General features: G+C 41.1%; 1 protein-coding gene across 5 annotated transcripts in view; it reads right to left on the bottom strand.

Annotated features, from left to right (window-relative positions):
• The window catches only part of ARMC3 (armadillo repeat containing 3), a 113,153-nt gene that overhangs the window by 65,602 nt on the left and 20,725 nt on the right, over nt 1-26,826 (bottom strand). For 4 of the 5 annotated variants that reach the window (XM_073334229.1, XM_073334230.1, XM_073334228.1 and 1 more), the window contains 6 exons: nt 18,565-18,633; nt 18,063-18,238; nt 16,406-16,600; nt 11,895-12,078; nt 3,666-3,818; nt 3,436-3,541 (listed from right to left, as the gene is read on the bottom strand). In XM_073334229.1, the coding sequence (XP_073190330.1) occupies nt 3,436-3,541; nt 3,666-3,818; nt 11,895-12,078; nt 16,406-16,600; nt 18,063-18,238; nt 18,565-18,633 (883 nt within the window). The remainder of the gene's footprint in view (nt 1-3,435; nt 3,542-3,665; nt 3,819-11,894; nt 12,079-16,405; nt 16,601-18,062; nt 18,239-18,564; nt 18,634-26,826) is intronic. The other variant, XM_073334234.1, reaches the window with a different exon arrangement.

Here is a 26,826-nt window from a genome sequence, read left to right as displayed (position 1 = left end):
CTCGCATTATGGATCAATGGGCCAACCCCCCACCCAAAAACCTACTAAATACATAACAGTGTACAAAGTGGGACCCTCATAAATGGGTATGCCTCTCTCTGCCTGCCACCATAAAACCATGCAATAAAACTACATTGTTAAGAACATACATTTAAAATAAACTTAAAAATGTAACACGTGTTTTATATAAGGAACAATGTATATGTGTTATATCCTAAAAAACAATATTTTAAAAAACTAAAAGTATTAGCCAGCCACCAGTAAATAAGTGTAAATGCAATGCTAGCTCTTTATACACCAATAACCACACTTATTACCTCTGCAAGCTAAAAAAAGCCCAAAGTACCGTAATCACCCCCTTGATTAACTTCTCCGTCTCCCTTGGTTTAAATTGGCAAAAATTAGCTAATCATCTGCTTCTAAAAGCAAAAATAACTCAGTTTTTGGGGAAAAAAAACAAATAAAAAAACCCCCAAAAATATAAAAAAAACAAATTCTCCAAATAACACATGCAAATAAAAACATAATTAAAATCGCTAATTCTAAAAAAACCTCACTGCATATCATTGGTATAATGTTTTTACAAGCTGGTCTCCCACTTCCAAAGGTATATTGTCAATCATGCTTCATCCATTGTTAATTGTATTGGTACTATCCTGTGTCTGCCCAATTAAAATGTTCTGTATGTGTTGCTAAATAAAAAAAATGTTTATCAACTTGCAACCACAAGCTCAAATTACCTCCCAATACATTGCTATAAAACAATTATATAAAATATGACCCACTCAAAAATTGTTCTCAAAGGGTCAAAAGGGAAATTATGTTGTACCATGGGTACCGTGCTATATAATTAATTATGTTTTGGCTGTATACATTGTATGTTTTATAATAAAAATTAAAATATTAAAATAAATAAATAAAATAGTAAATACTAATATTAACCATTTTCTTTTTATGCCTTGTAAGCAACAAACAAAGTTGTGTCTGTGTCTATGTTAATTAAATTTTAAAAATTTCAAAAGCCCAAGCCCCAGTATGAAAAAAAATAATTACAAAATTTGGTAAGGTCTAATTTACAATGCCTTTCTTATTCAACATAAAACACTGCTATTTGTTACCTTTTAAAGGTCTCTGCAAAAAACTATTTGCATAAATAAAAAAATGTATGCATCTATCATATATATATATATATATAAAGGCCATTTTTAAAGCCAAATGGCCAAACAACCCCACCAAAACGCCAAAAAAAATCAATGCGCACCCATGGTTAAAAAGGGGCAAATTAACAACCCTAAAGTAAAGGCTAGCAGTCTTAAAACACAAACTAATTAATTAAATCAAAACCAAACAAAATAACCCTCCCAAAGGTGTTTTAAGCCATCAAAAAATAACACCCACTAAAAAAATAATCAATTATAAAGTAACACAGCAAAATCTATAAACTTCAACAACAACAAAAAACTATAAAAACAAAATGCATTGCCACAGAGCTTTGGGTTCGTCTAGCCAACAGCTCCAAAAGCATCAAATCGCAACCAACAAAGCCCAGCTCCCCTCTGGAACCAATCTGGCTGGCCACTAAATCAATCCAAACTCTAAACTAACAACTATAAACATCGACTGGCAAAACTGTGTGCATGGTGTATGTGTGTAACTAAAAAGCATATGCTAACTGCTGTATTCTCAATAAATGCAGCGTGTTGCCTTTTCCCCTATAAAAAAATTGTGTGTGCTTTCTATAAGCATAACAGCTCAAGTAGCATCCCATTGTGGACCTTTTGCAGCATCTTGCCACAACCTTAGGTCCCTCTGGGCCTAGGCGCCAACTTTTCCAGGTGCCAGTGGGTGCTCTCCCCCGCCCCTGCCCCACCCCCATCACAACCCCTTCCCCAAAGTCCCCACCCCAACTCTGCCCACTCCCTGCCCCTATTGGACCCCTTCCCCAAATCCCCGCCCCAGCTCTGCCTCTTCCCAGAGTGCACCTCGTTCCCCCTCCTCCCCCCAGCGCTTCGCGACGCGAAACAGCTCTTTCGTGCAGCAAGCGGTGGGAGCTAGGGGGAGAAGTGGAGCGGCAGTGCACTCAGGGGAGGAGGCGGAGTGGAGATGAGCTGGGGCCGGGGAGGGCTGGGAGCTGCCAGTGAGTGCAGAGCATCCACCAATTTTTCCCCGTGAGTGCTCCAGCCCCGGAGCACCCATGGAGTCGGCGCCTATGCCTCTGGGCAAGGCAGACATAAAATTGGAGGGGCCTAACTTCAAAATGTCTCTATAGTTCAGTCACACCATTCGCTCACTGCTCCTTGGTCTCCTCAGCAGTCTCCCTCAGTCAGGGACGCAGTGCTTCTTCCCCAGTGGCTACCCCTCTTTAAGTTAGCCACTATGCTGTTCTTATCACATCAAAATGTATATGTTGCTGTTGGCTTTATGATTTAACATTCTGGGGGCTTATAAGAAGGAACTAATACATAACTAATAAAATGATTCTATTCTCATTAGTCCCATTTGTGACTAGAATATCCTCAACATCATTACACAGCAAATTCACATAATTTAAAGATATATCTGCATTCCCATTAAATGTATTTACTTTCAGTGGTTTACAAGTGAGACAAAAAACAAAACCAAAAACAAAAACAAACAATAAACAAACCCAGTTCTAGGATGAATATGGATTATAGTATCTCAGGCTGGATTTTTTTTCCCAAATTAAAAAAAGGGTTAGTATTTTTTTTAGTTATATGAATATAAAACAAATAGGGGCCAGATTCTCAGCTGGTGAGCTGGAGCTATGCTGATTTGTATCAGCAAAGGGTTTGGCCTTATCATTCATGAGTCCAAAGTTACTCTTTGGCTCATCTATGACTCAGAAAAGAGTTTCATTTACAAGTGAAGTTAGCAAGTAATTATAGTCACACAGCATTCATCCTGCATACCCATTTAATGTAAGTTATTGCTTTCTGATCTACATAGCAGACCTAAGATCAGATTCACCAGTCCATCTAAGGTTGGTGCAGGACTGTGTGATAACAGAAAAGTAAATTTAAGCCAGCTTTACATTCCCCTGATCCTTGATCTGTGCATAGATCAGCTCAGCCAAAGGCTGCTGTAATTTACATCGGCTGCCCAGAGCCTCAATGAACAGTTTGCAGCTGGACACTACCATAGTGTAGGGATGTCCTGACCACATCCCTTACATTGAGGACTAACGGGGGTGGCATAGAACTGCCACACCAGCTCATCATCATCAAGAGATTTCCCCTGGCAGCTGCAGCAGGTTAAAGTCTGGCCTCTTGGCTACTATGCTGTGCTCTCTTTTATGTATGTGTAACTCCCACTGACATTGACTAGAGATCTAGGACATTGACTGGAGAATTTTTTAAAAATCAAAGTATGTCCAGATTAGTATTTTACATAGTTATTTACAAATTGCACACTTACCTTGCATTGCTAGGACTGGCTGTTGTCAGATTAGCCAGAGCTATGGCAGCACCTTCTTTTACTTCTTCATTCTCACTGCTTAGCAACTGAACTAGCTGGGGAATCCCTTTAAAAAAATAATTGTACATATGCTGCTTTAAATAACCCATGGGAAACTGTAAAATGATAATATGGTCCTTACAAAATGGAGCTTAATGGAGCTAATTCCATCTCCTCCCCAATTTACTCACCTTGGATTCCAAAAGCATCTTTGCTTGCTAAACTCTCACACATAGCAGAAATAGCTTGAGAAGCAGCAGCTTTAGCACCATCATTGTCAGTTCCCAAAAGGGTTACAAGGCACTTTTCAATCTCTTCTTCGTGCAAAATTCTTCTATTTTCAGCTTTACACAAAACAAACAAAAAATAGCATTAATCTTCATAGAAATAGGATTGCAAATGAGAACGACATCTATTTGATCTCACACATTTGTTCCTTGCTTTTGATACAAAGGAGAGACTAAAGCCCAGTGTGTGGCATCACAGTTCAAGGCAATTGCACCTATATTCCTCCCTCCTGGTCCACCAAGGGCACTCACTCTAGCTCCCGGTTCCTCAGCTGTCACCTCTCCTGGGCAGAGACCCGCATTAAAAGGCAAGGGAGATAAAAAGGATGCATTTTAATAACCAGCTTTAAACACAAATAACCAAATTCAGTCGAGAGTTTGTTTCCTGGTTGTGCAGACTCAGTGATTCAGCTTTCACATTTTCTGTTTACTACAGTCATACTCTTTAAGGGATATATTCTTCCCTCAGTTCATGCTAATAGGAGTCATGTACATGAAATTTAAAGGCAAATATACAAGTAAAAGAACAATTAAGCTGTGTACTTGATGGTTCCCATATCAGTCACAGTATTATATGGACCAAACAAAAGGCAAGGGCAGATAAAAAACGTGCAACTCATAGTTCTTCATTAAAATGCAGTTTAAAGAAAATGTTAAAAGACTTGGGGCTCAATCTTGCCCTATGCTGCACTGATGTGCCAGGGCAAGGAAGAGTGCACAGGAAGTCTCCTCCTACTATACAAGCAGGAGCACAAGATCTTTCCACAGCACTCAAAGGAGGGCTGGCCAATAAGCTTGGAGAACTCACCTACCTCAAAATAGGTGTGGTCTGAAGTTTAGAGGGCATGTCCAGCTCCCTCCCTTCACCCAGCAAGGCTACATGTTGCTGTCAGCAATCCTGTTCAGGGTAACAATAAAGTGCACACCAGAGTGCATCCTCCCTGACTGGCAGGAGTCTGTAGCAAAGGAAGCACTGGATAGCATATCTGCTGCTCTTCATCACTGTAATCACTAGGGCCGAGAGCCAACAAAACACTCAAGCATGTGCATAACCCATGCTTGTGAGTAGTCCCATTGACAGCAATAGGGCTACTTATGTGCTTAAAGTTATGCATATGGGGTAAAATTTTCAAAAGTTCATCAGTGATTCAAGAGCTCAAATTCCATTGACTTTCAATGAGACAGATATATAAATCACTTAGCCACTTTTGACATTTTTGCCACAACTATTTAAATCCTTTGCTGAATCAGAGCCTAGGGCAAGATGCAGCCCGCAATCTGTGGTCTAACTGAAAAAAAGAAGATAATTTTAATATTATCTAAAACATTTACATTCATTTTATAAATTTATTATTTTATGTTATTTAAAATCGTTCTTCTCAAATGAAAACGGAACTTCTGTGATAGTTTTGGTTTGGCTTAAAAAAATTCTCAGTTTGACCATAAAGCTAATGAAAACTAGATTTTCAATCAAGCCCTATTACTGCAGAAATGGCTCAATGCATACATATCACAAGGCTATCGTTTTCTCTTTTCCAGACAGTTTCTACATATTTTATACTCATCAAAGCTACATAATCTACATCACAAAGTATAATACACAAAAACTCAAGTGTTGGGAGAATTTTAAGCAACAGCAGAAAGAAACTTGGCACAGCATTGATGTGTAACAGCCAACTCTCTCAAGAGGGCATTAAATGGGATTACAGACTGATTTGACAAGTAATAGACTTTGCTTCCGACCTGTTGCTTGCCAAACTAGTCTGTAATCCCTAATAACGCTCTCTAGGGGAGTCTTCTTGCTTCAGTAATTTGTTTTGATATGGCAAATTCATCATTGCTATATGAAATTTTTGTATTTTTTTAAAATGCTATTCTTATTTTTCCAAATGCCATGTGTGATTAAGGATGAACATTTTTTTCAAATATAGGTAAAAAATATATTTACTGCCTACATGAAGGCAAATTAAGAACATTAATACTCTGCAGTAGTTCCTTTAAACTAGTAAATATAGCCATTTCAAATGTATTAGAAATAATCTAGAACAGCAGATTTTGATTCGACTTTATTGTATACTATTACAGTGTACATATAAAGAAAATTATTAACATTTTAAGTTTCATTTTCCAATTGTATTCTAAGGACAAATATTTCTGGCTGACCCCATCTCTATTTGCATGAGCTTGTCCATTTGGGTTTTATTATGGGCCTTTTATGTACAATAAAGCAGCATCATTTTGCACCAAAGCACTTCTCATGTTCAGATGATAACACCATATTTGTAGTGATAAATCTCTTGACCCTGGAATTATTTGAATATATTGATCTAATAGTACACAGAGCAATCAGACACAGGCAGCCAGCAGAGTCTGGAGGACCAACACCTCATCCTGTTTTTGAGCACTGAGCCCATCATGAACTAACTCTTGTTTAGGTTGTTTTTTTTTTACTACTACTCATTTTTACCCCAAAACTAGGAACAAAGAGCCCAATACACTATTGCCCTGCACCTTCTGTAATAATTTATACCAAAGCAAAGTTAGGACAAAGTGGATGAAAAATACTACTAAATTACAATTACAGAATTTTAAATACATTTTGTTCTCACTTTGCACTCATGTAAATGACTGCATTATTTGTGAGACAACAGTGAATCAGGGTCAAAGCTTGCAATCCATAACTCTGGATGTACAAAATAAAAGCCCTGCAAAGGAACTGTATTAAATACATAATTTTGTGGCACAACAAAGCACAGTGATTAAACTGCCAGTTTGGCCTTATATAAACAGAACACTGAACTAAAGATGGTGTCCAAAATTTAATAAAATATTTATCCCACCTAAGTTGCTTTGTTCATACAGTGTAACCCTTTTGTGACATCTTTCCCAACAAAGAAAAGCTAAGGCAAATACTTTTTTGAAGGATGACATGCAAAAAAATGTGTTTACTAGCATCACATCCATCAGGAAAAAAGCAACTTCAGCTACAGCTGCCAACACTATTTATTTCAGAAACTGGCACTGGTTTATAGCTAACTGTTGCCGTCAGAAAATAGATACATGTACCATCATAACAGAGGTACAATTTTCCATTTTAATGCAAGACCATAATTCTTTTTCTCTACCCTGCTGGAAATGTTCTCAAAATCCAGCTGTGTTCACCAAACCTGCAAAGGGCAGATTACTGTATAGTTATAACAGATTTTAATGATGAAATCACATGCTGACTCAGAACTATAATGCACTATATTGGATTTCTGCCCAAGAAGTCATGCACTTACATTTTAATCAGAGTAATAATCGAGTACTATACCACACACTAGGCATACTACTAATGCAATGAATTTACAAATGTTGCATGTTTAGTACATTTACAGTACAAAAAATTCCCAAAACACAATTGCATACTGTTGATTCTGATTTGCCCCTACACTGTTCCTGGTCATTGCTACTGTTCCACCTTTTCTTCAGCTGAGAAGTTAACTTTAGATCATGAACCTGGCTAGCAGCAACGTATTTAACATCTCCCTCTCTCCCTGGTGCCATGTCTAGGAGCTAATATATTGGACAAAAAGAAAAGGAGGACTTGTGGCACCTTAGAGACTAACCAATTTATTTGAGCATAAGCTTTCGTGAGCTACAGCTCACTTCATTGGGTGCATGCAGTGGAAAATACAATGGGGAGATTTATATACACAGAGAACATGAAACAATGGGAGTTACCATACACACTGTAAGGAGAGTGATCAGGTAAGGTGAGCTATTACCAGCAGGACAGCAGGGTAATAGCTGGTAATAGCTCACCTTACCTGATAATAGCTCACCTTACCTGATCACACTCGTTACAGTGTGTACGTAGAGGATCTCCCAGTCGATTGCGATCTCCAGCAGTGCAGCGGAGTTGCCGCTAAGACAGGCTCCCTGCCTGCCTGGGCCCCATGCCACTCCCGGAAGCGGCCAGTCCGGCCCCGGAGCCCCGGGGCAGAGGGGCAGGGGTCTCCCTCCACACACTGCTCCTGCCTGTAAGCACCATCCCTGCAGCTCCCATTGGCTGGGAACGGGGAGCTGTGGCCAATGGGAGCTGTGGGGGTGGTGCTTGCAGAGAGGGCCAGTGCGTGGAGCTACATGCCACCTCCCCACCCCCAGGGCTGCAGGGGCGTGTTGGCCCTTTCCATGAGCAGTGTGGGGCCAGGGTATGCAGGGAGCCTGCCTTAGCGGCAGCCATGTACACCACTGACCGGGAGCCACCGGAGGTAAGTGCTGCCCGGCGGAAGGCCGCACCCCAAGCCCCAGCCCTAAACCCCCCTCCCAGAGCCAGCACCCTAAACCAGCCCTGAGTCCTCTCCCAGAGCCAGCACCCCATACCGCCTCCTGCCCCCCAAACTCCCTCCTGCATCCCAAGCTCAAGCCCCAAGCCCCCTCGCAGAGCCAGCCCCGAGCCCTCTCCTAGAGCCAGCACCTCATATCCCCTCCTGCACTCTTACAGTCTGCCCCAGTCCAGAGCCCCCTCCTGCACCCAAACTCCCTCCCAAGGCTTGCACCCCTTACCCCCTCCTGCACCTCAACCCCCTGTCCCAGGCTCAGCCCAGAGCCCCCTCCTACACTGCAAACTCCTCGGCCCCAGCCCAGAGCCTGCAGCCGCTCCCGAACCCCAGCCCCCTACGCCAGTCTGGTGAAAATGAGTGAGGGTGGGGGAGAGCAAATGACGGAGAGAGGTGGGGATGGAGTGAGTAGGGAGGAGCTTTGGGGAAGGGGAGGGGCAGATCCTGGGTTGCCCTTAAATTCAAAAAATGATTTTGGGCATAAAAAGGTTGGAGACCACTGATCTACGCCATATATCGTAGTCTGAAGAAGAGACCAAGCCTTTATACTGAGACCATTGATTGCGTTTGTAAAGAAAGGTAACAAGAAGATGCATCATCACTGGCAGTTATATCCAAGGACATAAGATTGTATGATACAGTAATAATTATGAGTAGTGCTTGTCAGCATGTGCTTTAGGAATGTCGTACTGTAGATGTTAAAACAGTAGGACACCAAAATGCAAAAAAAGGTGAGCAAAGGGGGAAGAGAGGTATGTGTTTATATGCAAGAAGTAAATCTGAAAGAAGAAATAAAAATATATTGTAGTAGTAGGAACATAAGTAATCTACCTGGAATGCAGTACATGGAAATCTGTCATAGGACTATGAAAAATGGTGTTTACATTCTTATTGTTCATTTTTTCCCAGAATGTCAAAATAAAATAGCAACACTGGAAAAATACATCATGAAAGTCTTGACACAATCTCCTCCTCTCCAATCTACGGTGTCAATCATCAATGTACAGAACTCTCACTGACATTACACCTGTGGAACTTCCATTGACAAGTGGAGAAAATGAATAGAGATCCATAGTGTGGACTGGAGGGGCAGAGTTGCTCTTTTCATATAGCATTTGCAATAAAAATAATTGTAAATATTCAACTGGTCAATCTAGGGAGGTTATGAGAAGAATTAGATGAGGACACAAGAAAGGAGACCTGAGAGGCAGGGGAGGGGAAGGAGAGTTTTTTCTAACTGTATATTAAATTAGATAATATGTTTACAAAATGTACATAAATTAAATGTATAATGCTGCCCTGTGATCTGAAGAAATTGGAGAGGGTAAACAATGCTGCATTCAGACAATCTGAGGCAGGTTGGGGTATCCCCTACAGACAAGGAGCCAGAAGAGCTTCCTTTTTCTCCAACAGGACATGCACGGGATCATGGAGATGGTGCCACAAAGGGTAGAGCAGAGGATGCGGCAATGAGAAAAGATCCTAGAGATGTAACCGTAGCTGGGAAATTGGGGGAGGAGGGGTGGGAAGCCTCCTCTGAGAAGCCCTGGGATGGATGTGGAAATATGATGTCCCATCTGTGGCCAGCTGGGTCATTTTGCCTGGGATTTCCCAATCCAACCATTGAGGCCCAGTGCAGTGCTGGGAAGGCCAGCTTCACCGCAACTTCAGAATACACTGTGCGACCAAACCTTTGGAGGTGGAGCCAGTTCATCAATGGCATGTAATTTTCATGCTGAACCATTCACACACAAAGCTACTGCCCACATGTCATGCTACACTCTCTGGGGTGCACATTCATCTGATCACCAGTGGGAGCAGGCGATAGTTAACGGGGAAACAATAATTGTATGGAGAGATACTGGGATTGCTAGAACTCCACATAGTTAAACTCCATGTAGTGAAACCCCATCAAATGCTCCCAGGGTGTGAAACCTGGGTTAAAGTTCCCAGTGTAAAAGCCTTCACTCTATCTACAGCACAGACTTCCATATAGACCCAGGAAGGTCAGGAGTATTGGTTGTAGATGTGCTAGCAGACATTCCATTTTCTTTGCTGTTGGGGAAGGATATTATGGCTTTTAAGGCAGAATGGGTTAACTGGACCCCTCAGTTAGCTCCCAGCTGCAAGGGACCATGTCAGCCAAAATGCAAAATGGAGCAGGTGACAGAGATAAGTAGGGTTGGGTATCCCTTGCAGGTAACAAAGAAACTGATACTTGAGATAGCAACAAAGAAGGGGGAGCTTCCCTGCCCCCTCCAGTCTGTGACTGCCTGGTGGTCTATGAAAATATAAAGGACCCTGAGCAAAGGGGAGAGGAACTGCTGCTCATCTCAACTCAACTGCGGGGAACAAAAGCAATAATCTTCCTCCTCCCCTCAACAAAGCTGAGTTTAGGCCATCTGGGTTCCGAGGCCTGACCTCCAAAGAGGTGGGATAGACAAAGAAATTTGGCTAGGGGGAGAGAATGTTTATTATGTGCATTATTGAAGTCTCAAGTTATAAAAGGTATTGGCAGACATGCCAGCCAGGGAACAAACTTGTGGGTTCCCCTAGGATGCTAGACAAGCACCCTAATTATACCCACTTCTTTATGGAGGAGATTTGACAGATATTGCAAGCCCATGCAGTATCTTTGGGGACCTTTGTATTACATTTATGAATGGTTTACATAGGATTGTGTTATCCTATAGGAACTGAAACTGTAGGGGGCGATTACTTCTGAGATTGTGAACAACTCCAGAGAAGTTCCACCCCGAGGTGGTTTGTGTATACTAGTTCAAGCTGGGTTTTCCAGAAACTACGAGACAAAGAAAGGGCTTTTGGTATAAAAGTATGAACTTGAACTGACTCAAGGCCTTCATTTTGTTTCAGCAGACAGATAGGACCCTTCTTCATAGGTTGAAACCGCTGCTGGACAGAAGGTCCTGTCTGTTTACTGGGTCAGAAAGAAAGCCCTGTTATTTTAAACTCAGCCTTTTATACTGAAAATCTTTTCTTTGTCTCTTGGTCTCTGGAGACTCAGTTTGAATTAGCATATGCCAGCCTCCCTAGTGGGGGTGGTACCACTCTGGAGGTGATTACAACATGAGGGATTGACCTTACTCACCCCACACTATTTTTCATTCCTAGAGGAGCTGCAGTAACTCTCCACTCTTCTCACCAGAGGTATTTTCATGTATAGACTTATTTAAACAGCATCCTCATGGGCAAAAGTGATGAGTTTGTTCTGCATAATTCTCAACTCAATGGTGAATTAAAAAAACCTGGCTGCAAAAATAGGAACCATGCTATGAATAATTATTAAAAGAGCAGAAAAAAAGCTATCTAATTCCACAGGGATTTATTAATCTGCAGGCCATTTAAAGTCTATTATGTCCCTGCAACAGGAATTTATACCCTAACTTGCCTGACATTTAGATGAGCAGTTGTAGGTTTAAGAGAGGGGACTAGCCCAATTATTGCTATTCAGGTTTATCCACTGCCAATGAGGAATATTTTCTGGCAAACAACGCTTGAGATATCAGGTATCTAAAATCATTAAATAAAAGATAAAGGCCCAAATTTTCAGTGGCCAAGATTCCCTTTTTGGAAGCATTTTATACCCACATATTAGCAGTTTCTATATCTAATTTAGTACCTGTTTGCTATTTTGACCACTAAGATTTGCAACTGCAATTCATTTATGGAATTATTTCTTCCCGGCATGATTAGTAGTCTTATGCTGGGAAGTGACCCTCAGGCTGGCTGAAAATTCACCCCCACAGGATTTCCATAAGAAATTAACATAGAACTTTAAAAAGTAACATACGATCATAAGCTGCTTTAGTAATTGCCTTTGCTGCATTCTTCTGAATATCAGGAATGGTAGACATTTCTGCAAATGAAAGTAGCTTTTTAAGGCCCCCTGTCTGCTGAATTAGTTGCATAGTATCCACATCCTCAAGACAATTTGCCACTACTGCAAGAGCTTCCACATGAAGATCATTAAATTCCTAGTAAGAAAAAATAAAAAGTCTTCTAATGAAGATTAAAATATCTTTAACTTTTCTAGCTTCTAAGATAATTACCATAATTAATTATTGCACATTCTGGTACACAATGAAATCCATTATGCATCTTTTAAAACTATGCTGACAGACTCCACAACCTGTGTTAACATGGAGTCAAGCTTGGTTATAATTATGAAAAAAATGGAAAGACTCCCATTGAGTTCAATGGGCTTTGGATCAGGTCCTTAGAGAGAACCTGATATCTTAAGACTTCAAAGAGCTTTACTATATATTAAGCCTCATGATACTCCCACAAGGGAAATAAGTATCATTATACTCATTTTACAGATGGTTAAAACTGAGGCAGGAGGTGCTCACGTGACTTGTTCCAGATCTCAGAGCCAGAGCCGCTTCTAGGCATAAGCAGACTAAGCAATTACTTAGGATCCCAAGCAGCTCAAGGGGGCCCGCATTCGCTTTTTTATTATGTGATGGGGGTGGGGGGACAATCATTCCTGCTTAGTGCCCCCAGTGGGACAGCATCACCTCTGCCTGGAGCAGTGGAGTATCCAAGTCAGGAATGGAACCTGGAATCACTGGTGTTTAGACTAAATTAAGGGAACAAGATTGGCTCTGAAACTGCACTAGCACTGGACAAAATATAGAAAATGGAAAAGTCACATAAAATTAAGCCATGTGAATTCTTCCACTATTTAAAATCCTTTGAAAAATGTTACAGTAATGTCATTATAAAAAGAGTGTTAACAGAACCAAAATGATAAAACAATAAACACAGCATGAAAACTAGTGATTCTCCCACTCACTCACCAGGTATAGCTGTAAAAAAAAAGAAAAAAAGAAAAAAGATTTTCCAACTACCATTTAGATGTGGTGAGATCTTATTTTTATCTGAATAAGCTGACAGGCTGAAAAACAAAACCAAATGTGCTTCCCAGATGATGGTTAATATGAGAGAAACCCTTCCTTTACTTTATCATCTCTTCGCATATTACTGATCAGTACCACAGCAATGACAAAAACTACCTAGGCTGCTGCTCTTCGGCCCCATTCTGCCATTGGATATGGATAGAGCCCTTTTTAATGTTTTTAATAAAGTAAATACTAATGGAAACTGTGTGATCATGGGAGACTTTAACTTCCCAGATATAGACTGGAGGACGAGTGCTGGTAATAATAATAGGGCTCAGATTTTCCTAGATGCGATAGCTGATGGATTCCTTCAGCAAGTAGTTGCTGAACCAACTAGAGGGGATGCCATTTTAGATTTGGTTTTGCTGAGTAATGAGGACCTCATAGAAGAAATGGTTGTAGGGGACAATCTTGGCTCAAGTGATCATGAGATCAAACTGAACGGAAGGATTAATAAAAATAAATCTGAAGCTAGGGTTTTTGATTTCAAAAGGGCTGACTTTCAAAAATTAAGGAAATTAGTTAGGGAAGTGGATTGGACTGAAGAATTTAAGGATCTAAAGGTAGAGGAGGCCTGGGATTATTTTAAATCAAAGCTGCAGATGCTATCGGAAGACTGCATCCCAAGTAAGGGGAAAAAAATCATAGGCAGGAGTTGTAGACCAAGCTGGATGAGCAAGCATCTCAGAGAGGTGATTAAGAAAAAGCAGAAAGCGTATAGGGAGTGGAAGAAGGGAGGGATCAGCAAGGAAAGCTACCTTATTGAGGTCAGAACATGTAGGGATAAAGTGAGACAGGCTAAAAGTAAAGTAGAGTTGGACTTGCAAAGGGAATTAAAACCAATAGTAAAAGGTTCTATAGTCATATAAATAAGAAGAAAACAAAGAAAGAAGAAGTGGGACCGCTAAACACTGAGGATGGAGTGGAGGTCAAGGATAATCTAGGCATGGCCCAATATCTAAACAAATACTTTGCCTCAGTCTTTAATGAGACTAAAGAGGATCTTAGGGATAATGGTAGCATGACAAATGGGAATGAGGATATGGATGTAGATATCACCATATTTGAGGTAGAAGCGAAACTCAAACAGCTTAATGGGACTAAATCGGGGGGCCCAGATAATCTTCATCTAAGAATATTAAAGGAATTGGCACAAGAAATTGCAAGCCCATTAGCAAGAATTTTTAATGAATCTGTAAACTCAGGGGTTGTACCGTATGATTGGAGAATTGCTAACATAGTTCCTATTTTTAAGAAAGGGAAAAAAAGTGATCCGGGTAATTATAGGCCTGTTAGTTTGACATCTGTAGTATGCAAGGTTTTGGAAAAAATTTTGAAGGAGAAGGTAGTTAAGGACATTGAAGTCAATGGTAAATGGGACAAAATACAACATGGTTTTACAAAAGGTAGATCGTGCCAAACCAACCTGATCTCCTTCTTTGAGATTTTTAGACAAAGGAAACGAAGTGGATCTAATTTACCTAGATTTTAGTAAGGCATTTGATACCGTGCCACATGGGGAATTATTAGTTAAATTGGATAAGACAGGGATCAATAGGAAAATTGAAAGGTGGATAAGGAATTGGTTAAAGGGGAGACTACAATGGGTCCTACTGAAAGGTGAACTATCAGGCTGGAGGGAGGTTACCAGTGGAGTTCCTCAAGGATCGTTTTTGGGACCAATCTTATTTAATCTTTTTATTACTGACCTTGGCACAAAAAGTGGGAATGTGCTAATAAAGTTTGCGGATGATACAAAGCTGGGAGGTATTGCCAATTTAGAGAAGGACAGGGATACCCTACAGGAGGATCTGGATGACCTTGTAAACTGGAGTAATAGTAATACGATGAAATTTAATAGTGAGAAGTGTAAGGTCATGCATTTAGGGATTAATAACAAGAATTTTCGTTATAAGCGAGGGATGCATCAATTAGAAGTAACAGAGGAGGAAAAGGACCTTGGAGTATTGGTTGATCATAGGATGACTATGAGCTGCCAATGTGATATGGCTGTGAAAAAAGCTAATGCGGTCTTGGGATGCATCAGGTGAGGTATTTCCAGTAGGGAAAGGAGGTTTTAGTACCGTTCTACAAGGCACTGGTGAGACCTCACCTGGAATACTGTGTGCAGTTCTGGTCTCCCATGTTTAAGAAGGATGAATTCAAACTGGAACAGGTACACAGAAGGGCTACTAGGATGATCCGAGGAATGGAAAACTTGTCTTATGAAAGGAGACTCAGGGAGCTCGGCTTGTTTAGCCTAACTAAAAGAAGGTTGAGGGGAGATATGATTGCTCTCTATAAATATATCAGAGGGATAAATACCAGAGAGGGAGAGGAATTATTTAAGCTCAGTACCAATGTGGACACAAGAACAAATGGATATAAACTGGCCACTAAGAAATTTAGACTAGAAATTAGATGAAGGTTTTTAACCATCAGAGGAGTGAAGTTTTGGAATAACCTTCCAAGGGAAGCAGTGGGGGCAAAAGATCTATCTGGCTTTAAGATTAAACTCGATAAGTTTATGGAGGAGATGGTATGATGGGATAACATGGTTTTGATAATTAAATATTCATAAATAGGCCCAATGGCCTGTGATGGGCTATTAGATGGGGTGAGATCTGAGTTACCCAGGAAAGAATTTTCTGTAGTATCTGGCTGATGAATCTTGCCCATATGCTCAGGGTTTAGCTGATCGCCATATTTGGGGTCGGGAAGAAATTTTCCTCTAGGGCAGATTGGAAGAGGCCCTGGAGGCTTTTCGCCTTCCTCTGTAGCATGGGGCACAGGTCACTTGCTGGAGGATTCTCTGCTCCTTGAAGTCTTTAAACTACTATTTGAGGACTTCAATAGCACAGATATAGGTGTGAGGTTTTTTTTGTAGAAGTGGTGGGTGAAATTCTGTGGCCTGCATTGTACAGGAAGTCAGACTAGATGATCATAATGGTCCCTTCTGACCTAAATATCTATGAATCTATGAATCCTTATGTTGAGTACCTCATTCATGAGTGACCCATTGATTACACATACTACATTCAGTCTTTTCAAGTAAAAAGCAAAGTTCCTTGGAATGAATTATTATTACTTTGGTTACACAAAAAAGGGGCAAAAAATTTATTTTGTTTATACTTTTCAAAGAAACAGCACAAATGAACATTTCTCTGGATTTGGTTTACTCTGTCAACTTGTCAGCTCATTGGTATAATCAAACAGCAATAAAACAACACACACATACTAACAGAATCTGACAAAAAGAATCTTACTCCCCACAACAACAAATTTAAAATAATGAAGTTCATTTCTTTAGTAGGATGCATGGATGAAGACTGGATACAGAATATCTGAAACACACTTTTTCAAGTTTACATTTATAGTTCATATTTCAAATAAACTGTACCTTAGTTTCCAGTATCTTAAAAAGATGATCTAATCCTTGGTTTTCTCTCAGTATTATCCTGGTTTCTCTGTCATTGCTAATTACACCAAAGGTTTTGAGAGCTAACAATTGAACAACTGGATATTCAGATTTCAGCAGTTCCAGTAAGGCAGGAATAGCATTTAGTTCACGAACTGCAGCACGGCTTTGAAAATCCTGCAGTGAAATACCAAACTGAGTAAGTGTAACTGATAGCACAATATAATAGCATGTTGACTCCTGGCTTTACATAAAGAACAAAGAAATTCTGATTTCAAACATATTAATAAGCTAATATTTTGCAACTTTTAATTCTGAAGGTTTCTTTACATTTGGACTGAAAATGGAAATTGAAATAAGTATTCCACAAAACAATATTCAAAACAGTTCAAAGAATTTTGCATTACTAAAGTATTAATTATAATGCCTAGTTATGGTTGAGGAGGCCGAAAATGTTGATGCTTATCTCAGTCCATATGTGGATTTTTTTGGAAAAGTTTGGTGAAATTTAGTTTGCTCATTTCAAGTTATCTCAGTGACAAAAAAGAGACTTTTTCACACTTTGAGGCACTTGCCTGGTTTCCTCTCTTAGGCTTCCATAACTAAAAAACTGGTTTTGGTTGCATCCAATGAAGTGAGCTGTAGCTCACGGAAGCTTATGCTCAAATAAATTGGTTAGTCTCTAAGGTGCCACAAGTCCTCCTTTTTTTTTTGCGAATACAGACTAACACGGCTGTTACTCTGAAACCTGGTTTTGTTTAATATTTCAACCTTTGCATATATATCTAATCTCTAGCTATATCACTCAATGAAGAATGTATACTATACCATATTAAAATAGTAAAGGAATAAAGTAGATATAATCTGTTTATAATAGCATATTGCACCTGTACAGTGTGTAATTTTCCTTATCAATTTAAGCAAGCACCTGGTGCAATTATCCAGATACACCCTGCAACAAAGTCAGCAAGATAGCAAGAGAGGAGATACAGCAAAATGTGATTCAGAATAAAGACTTGTTCTGATGCACCCAAAAAAGAGAACCACGAATTGAATTCATTACTGAACTGATTTGCCCAGCCTGTGAAAAGAACTGCTATACAACTGTACCATTCTTTTGCTAAGCAGCTTATGGGTGACATTAGTGCTGATTGTGAAAGTAGTCAATTACAATACCTTCCTCCCATATGGAAAAAAAACTGCCAACAGTTTTCACCTATATTTAGGAATAAGTTCAAAATTATTGTTGTGGACTTGTTTGCAAGAATAAGGCAAGATGCAATTTTAATCACTCTATTTGTGCAGTTTTGGATAAACAGACATTTCTGTAACCCTTACTATGGGGATAAAGACTTGTCAAATGAAAAAACAAGATTTTTATTTAAACAAACGTTTTTGGGTCTGATTTTGATCTTGCTCACACTGGGGTAAATCAAGAGTACCTGAGTTGAAGTTAAAAGAGCTATAGTAAGGTAAAACTATAGCTGAAACTGAGATGAGACTCATGCCCTTTGAGATTAAGAGATTTTTCAATAAATTGATAAATTCTAGATATTACAGGAATAGAAATAGATATTTTAAAGTGATTAATCTCTAGAAAAGAAATAAAAATACAATGCTGATCTGTTTCTGTAATTACCTGTACGAGGTGATAGATGCATTCAACAGAGTTCTTCTTAACGTCAGGGTCAGGGCTACTTAGCAATCTGATAAGTGGTTCTAGTCCACCTTGCTCAAATATTTGCACTTTACTGGTATATTCGACTGCCATATGTGCTAGGCAAAGACTGGCAAACTCATGGACAACTATATCTTCTACAGGGTGAAAATAAAATTAGGTTTTGTTCAATAGAATATATGCTCATTCATCCATTGAGTTAAAATATTATTTGAAAGTCAATAAACATTAGCTGTTAATCTTACCTTACTTTGCTATAAACATACTGTTCAATCTATATAACATATCATAATACTCAGTAAATTACTGAATTGTGGCTATAAAAGCACTAGGTCAATCACTTATCTAATGTGTTATGACAAATCATAACTTACAAGAAAGCTTTTTATTAAATTGCCTGATCAGATAGTGAAAGTAAATTACTTTTGACAGTATTTTTACACAAAGGAGCATTGCAGGTTACCTTCTGGTGCCAGCCGAGCTATGACTGAATTTGTGACATCTAGCTCTCTTAATAATTTTCTGACGTCATCTACAATGACAGAAAAATAAATATGAAGATTTTGTGTGGTTAGATGGAAATAATGCAGAGATACAGCTGATGCACAGAATGAAAAGCAAAGTGAAAACTCAATGAGGTTGCTTAATACTACTCCCTGATCCTGAGAAACTGACTTATGCCTGATCTACACTAAAAAATTAGATTGACCTAGCTATGTTGCTTAGGACTGTGAAAATTTTTGTGCCCTGAGCACCATAGTCAGGTCATGCTAACCCCTGGTATAGATGGAGCTAGGTCAACAGAAGACTTCTTCTGCTGACTTAACTACCATCTCTTAGCCCTGGTCTACACTACGAGTTTAGGTCGAATTTAGCAGCATTCGGTCGATTTAACCCTGCACCCGTCCACACGACCAAGCCTGTTTTGTTGACTTAAAGGGCTCCTAAAATAGATTTCTGTACTCCTCCCGGGGGTTTAGTGCTTAAATAGACCTCGGTGGGTCGAATTTGGGGTAGTGTGGACGCACTAATGATACCTTGATACTTTGATACTAATGATACTTGCTAATGATAGGTTTCAGAGTAGCAGCCGTGTTAATCTGTATCTGCGAAAAGAACAGGAGTACTTGTGGCACCTTAGAGACTAACAAATTTATTTGAGCATAAGCTTTCATGGGCTACTGCCCACTTTATCAGGTGCATAGAATGGAACATATAAGAAGAAGATATATATACATACAGAGAACATGAAAAGGTGGAAGCTGCCGTACCAACTCTAAGAGACTAATTAATTAAGATGAGCACCAGGTGAGTGACTGTAGGACCTGGCTGGATACAGACACCTTCTTGTTCAAGCGGTATTTGTTGGGTACATAAACTATCCTGAGCCACCCCCGGAGACATGAAAGATGCAACATGGTGTTTTTTGTCACAAAAACTCAAGTTGCCCTGCATCCCAGTAGTTGCAGACATATCTTTGCTGGAACTTGAGGGCTGAGCTGCACTTTTTGGATAAGGTCCTTCAAAGCAAAGAGCCTGTCAAGAGGGAGATAAGCCCTGCCTGTTACTGAATCCGGAAACATTCCAAAAACAATTGTTGTGTAGGGGGTCAATATTGATTTCTTAAGATTTATCTGCAGACCTAGACTTTGGAATAGTGAAGTTGTTGTTTGAGCTGCTGACCAAACCTCCTGATATGATTGACCCTTGAGGAGCCAGTTGTCGAGGTAGGAAAAAACAGTTATTCCTAAACAACATGGTATGACCACTATGATTTTTAAGAAAGCTCCCTGGGCAGATGACAAGCCAAAGGGTAGGACATTGTACTGGTAATGATTGTGATTGAATGTGAAATGAAGAAATCTTTTGTGGGATGAAATCCTATTAGAAAATAGGCATCTTTGAGATCAAGGCTTGCAAACCAGTTCCCTAATTCCAGGAAGGAAATTATAACTGCTAGGGATGCCATCCTGAATTTCAGATGTCAACATGCTTGTTCAATTGTCTGTCATCTAATAGCGGCCTCCAACCCCCATTATTTCTTGGGTATCAGAAAATATCTTGAATAGAACCCTTTTCCTCTGTATTGAGGTGGGACTGGTTCTATGGCTCCTAGAAGCAATGAGATCTTCTGTGTCAGCAATTGACAGTGAGAGGCAGTCCCTGAAGAGGGATGGGGGTTGGAAGGGCATGATGGAGGTAATTTGGATAGTATAGCCCAAAGTTATGGCCTCTAACACCCATTTGTCTGATGTTATAGTCCCTCATGCTTCCTGAAAAAGACAGAGGAGGTGTCCAAATTGAGGACTGGGGTTGTGTCACGCAGCTGGGAAAAACCTGGTCATTTGGTGGTTTGGACTCTCAACCAAACCATCTAAACTGGTGTTTGGACAATGTTGAAGATTGGCATGAAGCAGTCAAGATAGTTCTAGGCTTTTTCTTTCAAAACCTCAACCTCTTACCAGTGGTACTGGTGGCCTACAGAAAGCAAAAAGTTGAGCAGGGTGGGATGTTTGTGCTAACTGAGACCTGCTAAATGTCCTCTCATTTGCAAGCTGCTCTAGAGTTCTTTAGGATATGAAGCGAGTCATTCGCGAAGTCTGCAAAAAGCTTATGGCCATCGAAAGATAAATCTTCCATGCTCAATTGAACCTCTTGTGGAAACTAACAGAATCATAGACTATCAGGGTTGGAAGGGACCTCAGGAGGTCATCTAGTCCAACCCCCTGCTCAAAGCAGGACCAATCCCCAACTAAATCATCCCAGCCAGGACTTTGTCAAGCCTGACCTTGAAAACCTCTAAGGAAGGAGATTCCACCACCTCCCTAGGTAACCCATTCCAGTGCTTCACCAGCCTCCTAATGAAAAAGTTTTTCCTAACATGCAACCTAAACCTCCCCCACTGCAACTTGAGACCATTACTCCTTGTTCTGTCAGCTGGTACCACTGAGAACAGTCTAGATCCAGCCTCTTTGGAACCCCCTTTCAGGTAGTTGAAAGGAACTATCAAATCCCTATCAAATTTTTCCACATCCTTCTTGTAGTGTAGGGCCCAAAACTGGACACAGTACTCCAGATGAGGCCTCACCAATGTCAAATAGAGGGGAATGATCATGTCCCTCAATCTGCTGGCCATGCCCCTACCTATACAGCCCAAAATGCCGTTAGTCTTCTTGGCAACAAGGGCACACTGTTGACTCATATACAGCTTCTCGTCCACTGTAACCCCTAGGTCCTTTTCTGCAGAACTGCTGCCTAGCTGCTTGGTCCCTAGTCTGTAGCAGTGCATGGGATTCTTCCGTCCTAATGCAGGACTCTGCACTTCTCCTTGTTGAACCGCATCATATTTCTTTTGGCCCAATCCTCCAATTTGTCTAGGTCCCTTTGTATCCTATCCCTACCTTCCAGAGTATCTACCCCTCCTCCCAGTTTAGTGTCAACCTCAAACTTGCTGAGGGTGCAGTCCACGCCATCCTCCAGATCATTAATGAAGATATTGAACAAAACCAGCCCCAGGACCGACCCTTGAGGCACTCCGCTTGATACCGGCTGTCAACTAGATATGGAGACATTGATCATTACCCGTTGAGCCCAACAATCTAGCCAGCTTTCTATCCACCTTATAGTCCATTCATCCAGCCCATACTTCTTTAACTTGCTTGTAAGAATACTGTGGGAGACCGTACCAAAAGCTTTGCTAAAGTCAAGAAATAGCACATCCACTGCTTTCCCCTCATCCACAGAGCCAGTTAAGTCATCATAGAAGGCAATTAGGTTAGTCAGGCATGACTTGCCCTTGGTGAATCCATGCTGACTGTTCCTGATCACTTTCCTCTCCTCTAAGTGCTTCAGAATTGATTTCTTGAGGACCTGCTCCATAATTTTTCTAGGGACTGAGGTGAGGCTGACTGGCCTGTAGTTCCCTGGATCCTCCTCCTTCCCTTTTCTAAAGATGGGCACTACATTAGCCTTTTTCCAGTCTTCCGGGGCCTCCCCTGATCGCCATGAGTTTTCAAAGATAATGGACAATGGTTCTGCAATCACATACACCAACTCCTTTAGCACCCTTGGATGCACTGCACATCCTCTGTCACTACGTTGCCTCCCTCATTCAGTAAGGGGCCCACACTTTCCTTGACTTTCTTCTTGTTGCTAACATACCTGAAGAAATCCTTCTTGTTACTCTTAACATCTCTTGCTAGCTGCAATTCCAAGTGTGATTTGGCCTTCCTGATTTCACTCCTGCATGCCTGAGCAATATTTTTATACTCCTCCCTGGTCATTTGTCCAGTCTTCTAGTTCTTGTAAGCTTCTTTTCTGTGTTTAAGATCAGCAAGGATTTCACTGTTAAGCAAGCTGACATATTTACTATTCTTTCTACACATTGGGATGGTTTCTTCCTGCAACCTCAATAAGGATTCTTTAAAATACAGCCAGTTCTCCTGGACTCCTTCCCCCTCATGTTATTCTCCCAGGGGATCCTGCCCATCAGTTCCCTGAGGGAGTCAAAGTCTGCTTTTCTGACAACTCAGACAACTGAAGCCAGAAACTCACACCATTGCTGCTGAGGTGGAAATAGACCTGGCTGCAGTATACACTACATTGAGTGAAGACTTCAGTGAAGTTTTTGCTAAGCTGATCCTCCTTTATTATGGCTCTGAATTGTTCTTGATGTTCCTGGGGTAAATGGTGAATAGAAGCATTAAGCTTCTGTAGTTCAGGTAGACATATTTTGACATCAGTGCCTGGTGGTTAGCTATCCCATACTGAACATTTCTGGTCCTTATCATAAGAGGTAGCGTTTTGGGTATGTTGCCTTCCCCTTTCATTGACTGGATTCATGACTAAAGAATTTGGTGCTGGATAAGAAAATAAAAACTCACAATCTCTGGCCAAGACATAATATTTTTTTATCACCCCTCTTGCATGGGTGGGAGGTGTTGTTGTAATTTGCCAGATGAACCTGGCTAGCTCAAGGAGTGCTTCATTAATTGGCATACCATCCATGCTGAGATCATAGAATCACAGAATATTAGGGTTGGAAGAAACCTCAGGAGGGCATCTAGTCCAAGTCCCTGCTCAAAGCAGGACCAACACCAACTAAATCATCCCAGCCAGGGCTTTGTCAAGCCGGGCCTTAAAAACCTCTAAGGATGGAGATTCCACCACCTCCCTAGGTAACCCATTCCAGTGCTTCACCACCCTCCTAGTGAAATAGTGTTTCCTAATATCCAATCTAGACCTCCCCCACTGCAACTTGAGACCCTTGCTGCTTGTTCTGTCATCTGCCACCACTGAGAACAGCCTAGGTCCATCCTCTTTGGAACCCCCCCTTCAGGTAATTGAAGGCTGCTATCAAATCCCTCTTCATTCTTCTCTTCTGCAGACTACACAATCCCAGTTCCCACAGCTTCTCCTCATAAGTCATGGTCTACAACTACTGCCTATGAATTTTTTCCCCTTTCTTGGGATGCAGGCTTCCGATAGCTTCTGCAGCTTTGATTTAAAGTAATCCCAGGCCTCCTCTGCCTTTAGATCCATAAGTGCTTCAGTCCAATCCACTTCCCTAACTAATTTCCTTAATTTTTGAAAGTCAGCCCTTTTGAAATCAAAAACCCTAGTTGCAAATTTATTTTTGTTAATCCTTCCGTTCAGTTTGAACTGAATTAGCTCATGATCACTTGAACCAAGATTGTCCCCTACAAACATTTCTTCTATGAGGTCCTCACTACTCAGCAAAACCAAATCTAAAATGGCAACCCCTCTAGTTGGTTCAGCAACTACTTGCTGAAGGAATCCATCAGCTATTGCATCTAGGAAAATCTGAGCCCTATTATTATTACTAGCACTCGTCCTCCAGTCTATATCTGGGAAGTTAAAGTCTCCCATGATCACGCAGTTTCCATTAGTATTTACGTCATTAAAAACATTAAAGAGGGCCCTATCCATATCCAAATTAGATCCTGGCGGTCTATAGCACACCCCAAGCACTATCCCAGGGGAGGCTCTAATAGTTTTCTTCCCCAATGTAATTTTTGCCCAGACGGACTCTGTCTTATCCATTCCATCACTTCTTATTTCTTTACATTCTACCTCATCATTGATATACAATTCTACTCCACCATCTTTCCCTTTATTTCTGTCTTTCCTAAACAGCACATACCCTTCAATACCTGTAGTCCAGTCTATTTCCTTCCCTACTTAGATGAAGTCCATTCTGAGAGAACTGTCCTCTGTCCATGAATGCCTCCCAGTGGCCATACATCCCAAAGCCCTCCTTATAGCACCACTGCCTAAGCCATCTGTTGATAGTCATAATCTTGTCACACCTTTGTTGCCCTTCAGTTTTGGGACCAATCTTTTTATTACTGACCTCGGCACAAAAAGTGGGAGTGTGCTAATAAAGTTTGCGGATGATACAAAGCTGGGAGGTATTGCCAATTTAGAGAAGGACCAGGAAATCATACAGGAAGATTTGGATGACCTTGTAAACTGGAGTAACAGTAATACGATGAAATTTAATAGTGAGAAGTGTAAGGTCATGCATTTAGGGATTAATAACAAGAATTTTAGTTATAAGCTGGGGATGCATTAATTAGAAGTAATGGAGGAGGAAAAGGACCTTGGAGTATTGGTTGATCATAGGATAACTATGAGCCGACAATGTGATATGGCTGTGAAAAAAGCTAATGCGGTCTTGGGATGCATCAGGCGAGGTATTTCCAGTAGAGATAAGGAGGTGTTAGTACCTTTATACAAGGCACTGGTGAGACCTCACCTGGAATACTGTGTGCAGTTCTGGTCTCCCATGTTTAAGAAGGATGAATTCAAACTGGAACAGATACACAGAAGGGCTACTAGGATGAGCCGAGGAATGGAAAACCTGTCTTATGAAAGGAGACTCAAGGAGCTTGGCTTGTTTAGCCTAACTAAAAGAAGGTTGAGGGGAGATATGATTGCTCTCTATAAATATATCAGAGGGATAAATACCAGAGAGGGAGAGGAATTATTTAAGCTCAGTACCAATGTGGACACAAGAACAAATGGATATAAACTGGTCATTGGGAAGTTTAGACTTCAAATTAGATGAAGGTTTCTAATTGTCAGAGGAGTGAAGTTTTGGAATAGCCTTCCAAGGGAAGCAGTGGGGGCAAAAGACCTATCTGGCTTCAAGATTAAGCTCGATAAGTTTATGGAGGAGATAGTATGATGGGATAACATGATTTGGGTAATTAATTGATCTTTAAATATTCATGGTAAATAGGCCCAATGGCCTGTGATGGAATGTTAGATGGGGCGAGATCTGAGTTACTACAGAAAATTCTTTCCTGGGTATCTGGCTGGTGAATCTTGCCCATATGCTCAGGGTTTAGCTGATTGCCATATTTGGGGTCGGGAAGGAATCTTCCTCCACGGCAGATTGGAAGAGGCCCTGGAAGTTTTTCGCCTTCCTCTGTAGCATGGGGCACGGGTCGCTTGCTGGAGGATTCTCTGCTCCTTGAACTCTTTAAACCACGATTTGAGGACTTCAATAGCTCAGACATAGGTGAGAGGTTTTTCGCGGGAGTGGGTGGGTGAGATTCTGTGGCCTGCGTTGTGCAGGAGGTCGGACTAGATGATCATAATGGTCCCTTCTGACCTTAGTATCTATGAATCTATGTGCTCCAGCCCCCTAATCATTGTCATTGCTCTCCGCTGGACTCTCTCCAATTTGTCCACATCACTTCTGTAGTGAGGGGACTAAAACTGGATGCAATACTCCAGGTGTGGCCTCACCAGTGCCCAATAGAGGGGAATGATCACTTCCCTCGATCTGCCGACAATGCTCCTGCTAATACATCCCAATATGCCATTGGCTTTCTTGGCAACAAGGGCACACTGCTGACTCATATCCAGCTTCTCGTCCATTGTAATCCCCAGGTCCTTTTCTGCAAAGCTGCTGCTTAGCCAGTCAGTCCCCAGCCTGTAGCGGTGCATGGGATTCTTCCTTCCTAAGTGCAGAACTCTGCACTTGTCCTTGTTGAACCTCATCAGATTTCTTTTGGCCCAATCCTCCAATTTGTCTAGGTCACTCTGGACCCTATCCCTACCCTGCATCGTATCTACCTCTCCCCGCAGCTTAGTGTCATCTGCGAACTTGCTGAGGGTGCAATTAATCCCATCATTCAGATAATTAATAAAGATGTTGAACAAAACTGGCCCCAGGACTGACCCCTGGGGCACTCCGCTTGATACCGACTGCCAACTAGACATCGAACGGTTGATCACTACCCGTTGAGCCCGACAATCTAGCCAGCTTTCTATCCACCTTAGAGTCCATTCATCCAGTCCATACATAGATAGAAGTGTGTGATATGTTCAGAAGCTTGTGATGGGAATCCAGGACTTCTTCCAGGGGAATTTGCAAGGTGTCAGCAACCCACTTCATCAGATCCTGGAATTGTCTCATCAGCTAATAATGGTGGTGGTGGTGGCATTACTGCCTCATATGGTGATGATAGGGGGTAACCTCCTTGTCTGCCCTTGCCTCTTGCTCCTCAAAGTTATTCCTGGGCTCAGAGAAGGGAGGAGGAATGGATGGTACCAGCGAAAAAGTCTTCTGTGTTCCCTGTGAAACTGAGTTTAGATCCCTCAAAATTGCAAGGGGATCCCAGTAAGGCCAATAAGGGAGACCATAAGGCATGGGGGGAGGCATCCAACATTGGTCATCCCAAATGTTGTAAGG

This window comes from Lepidochelys kempii, chromosome 2, assembly GCF_965140285.1.
Source record: "Lepidochelys kempii isolate rLepKem1 chromosome 2, rLepKem1.hap1, whole genome shotgun sequence".
Taxonomy (NCBI): Eukaryota; Metazoa; Chordata; order Testudines; family Cheloniidae; genus Lepidochelys; species Lepidochelys kempii.
The sequence above is the reverse complement of the archived record's forward strand: the minus strand, read 5'-3'. Positions and strand labels throughout refer to the sequence as shown.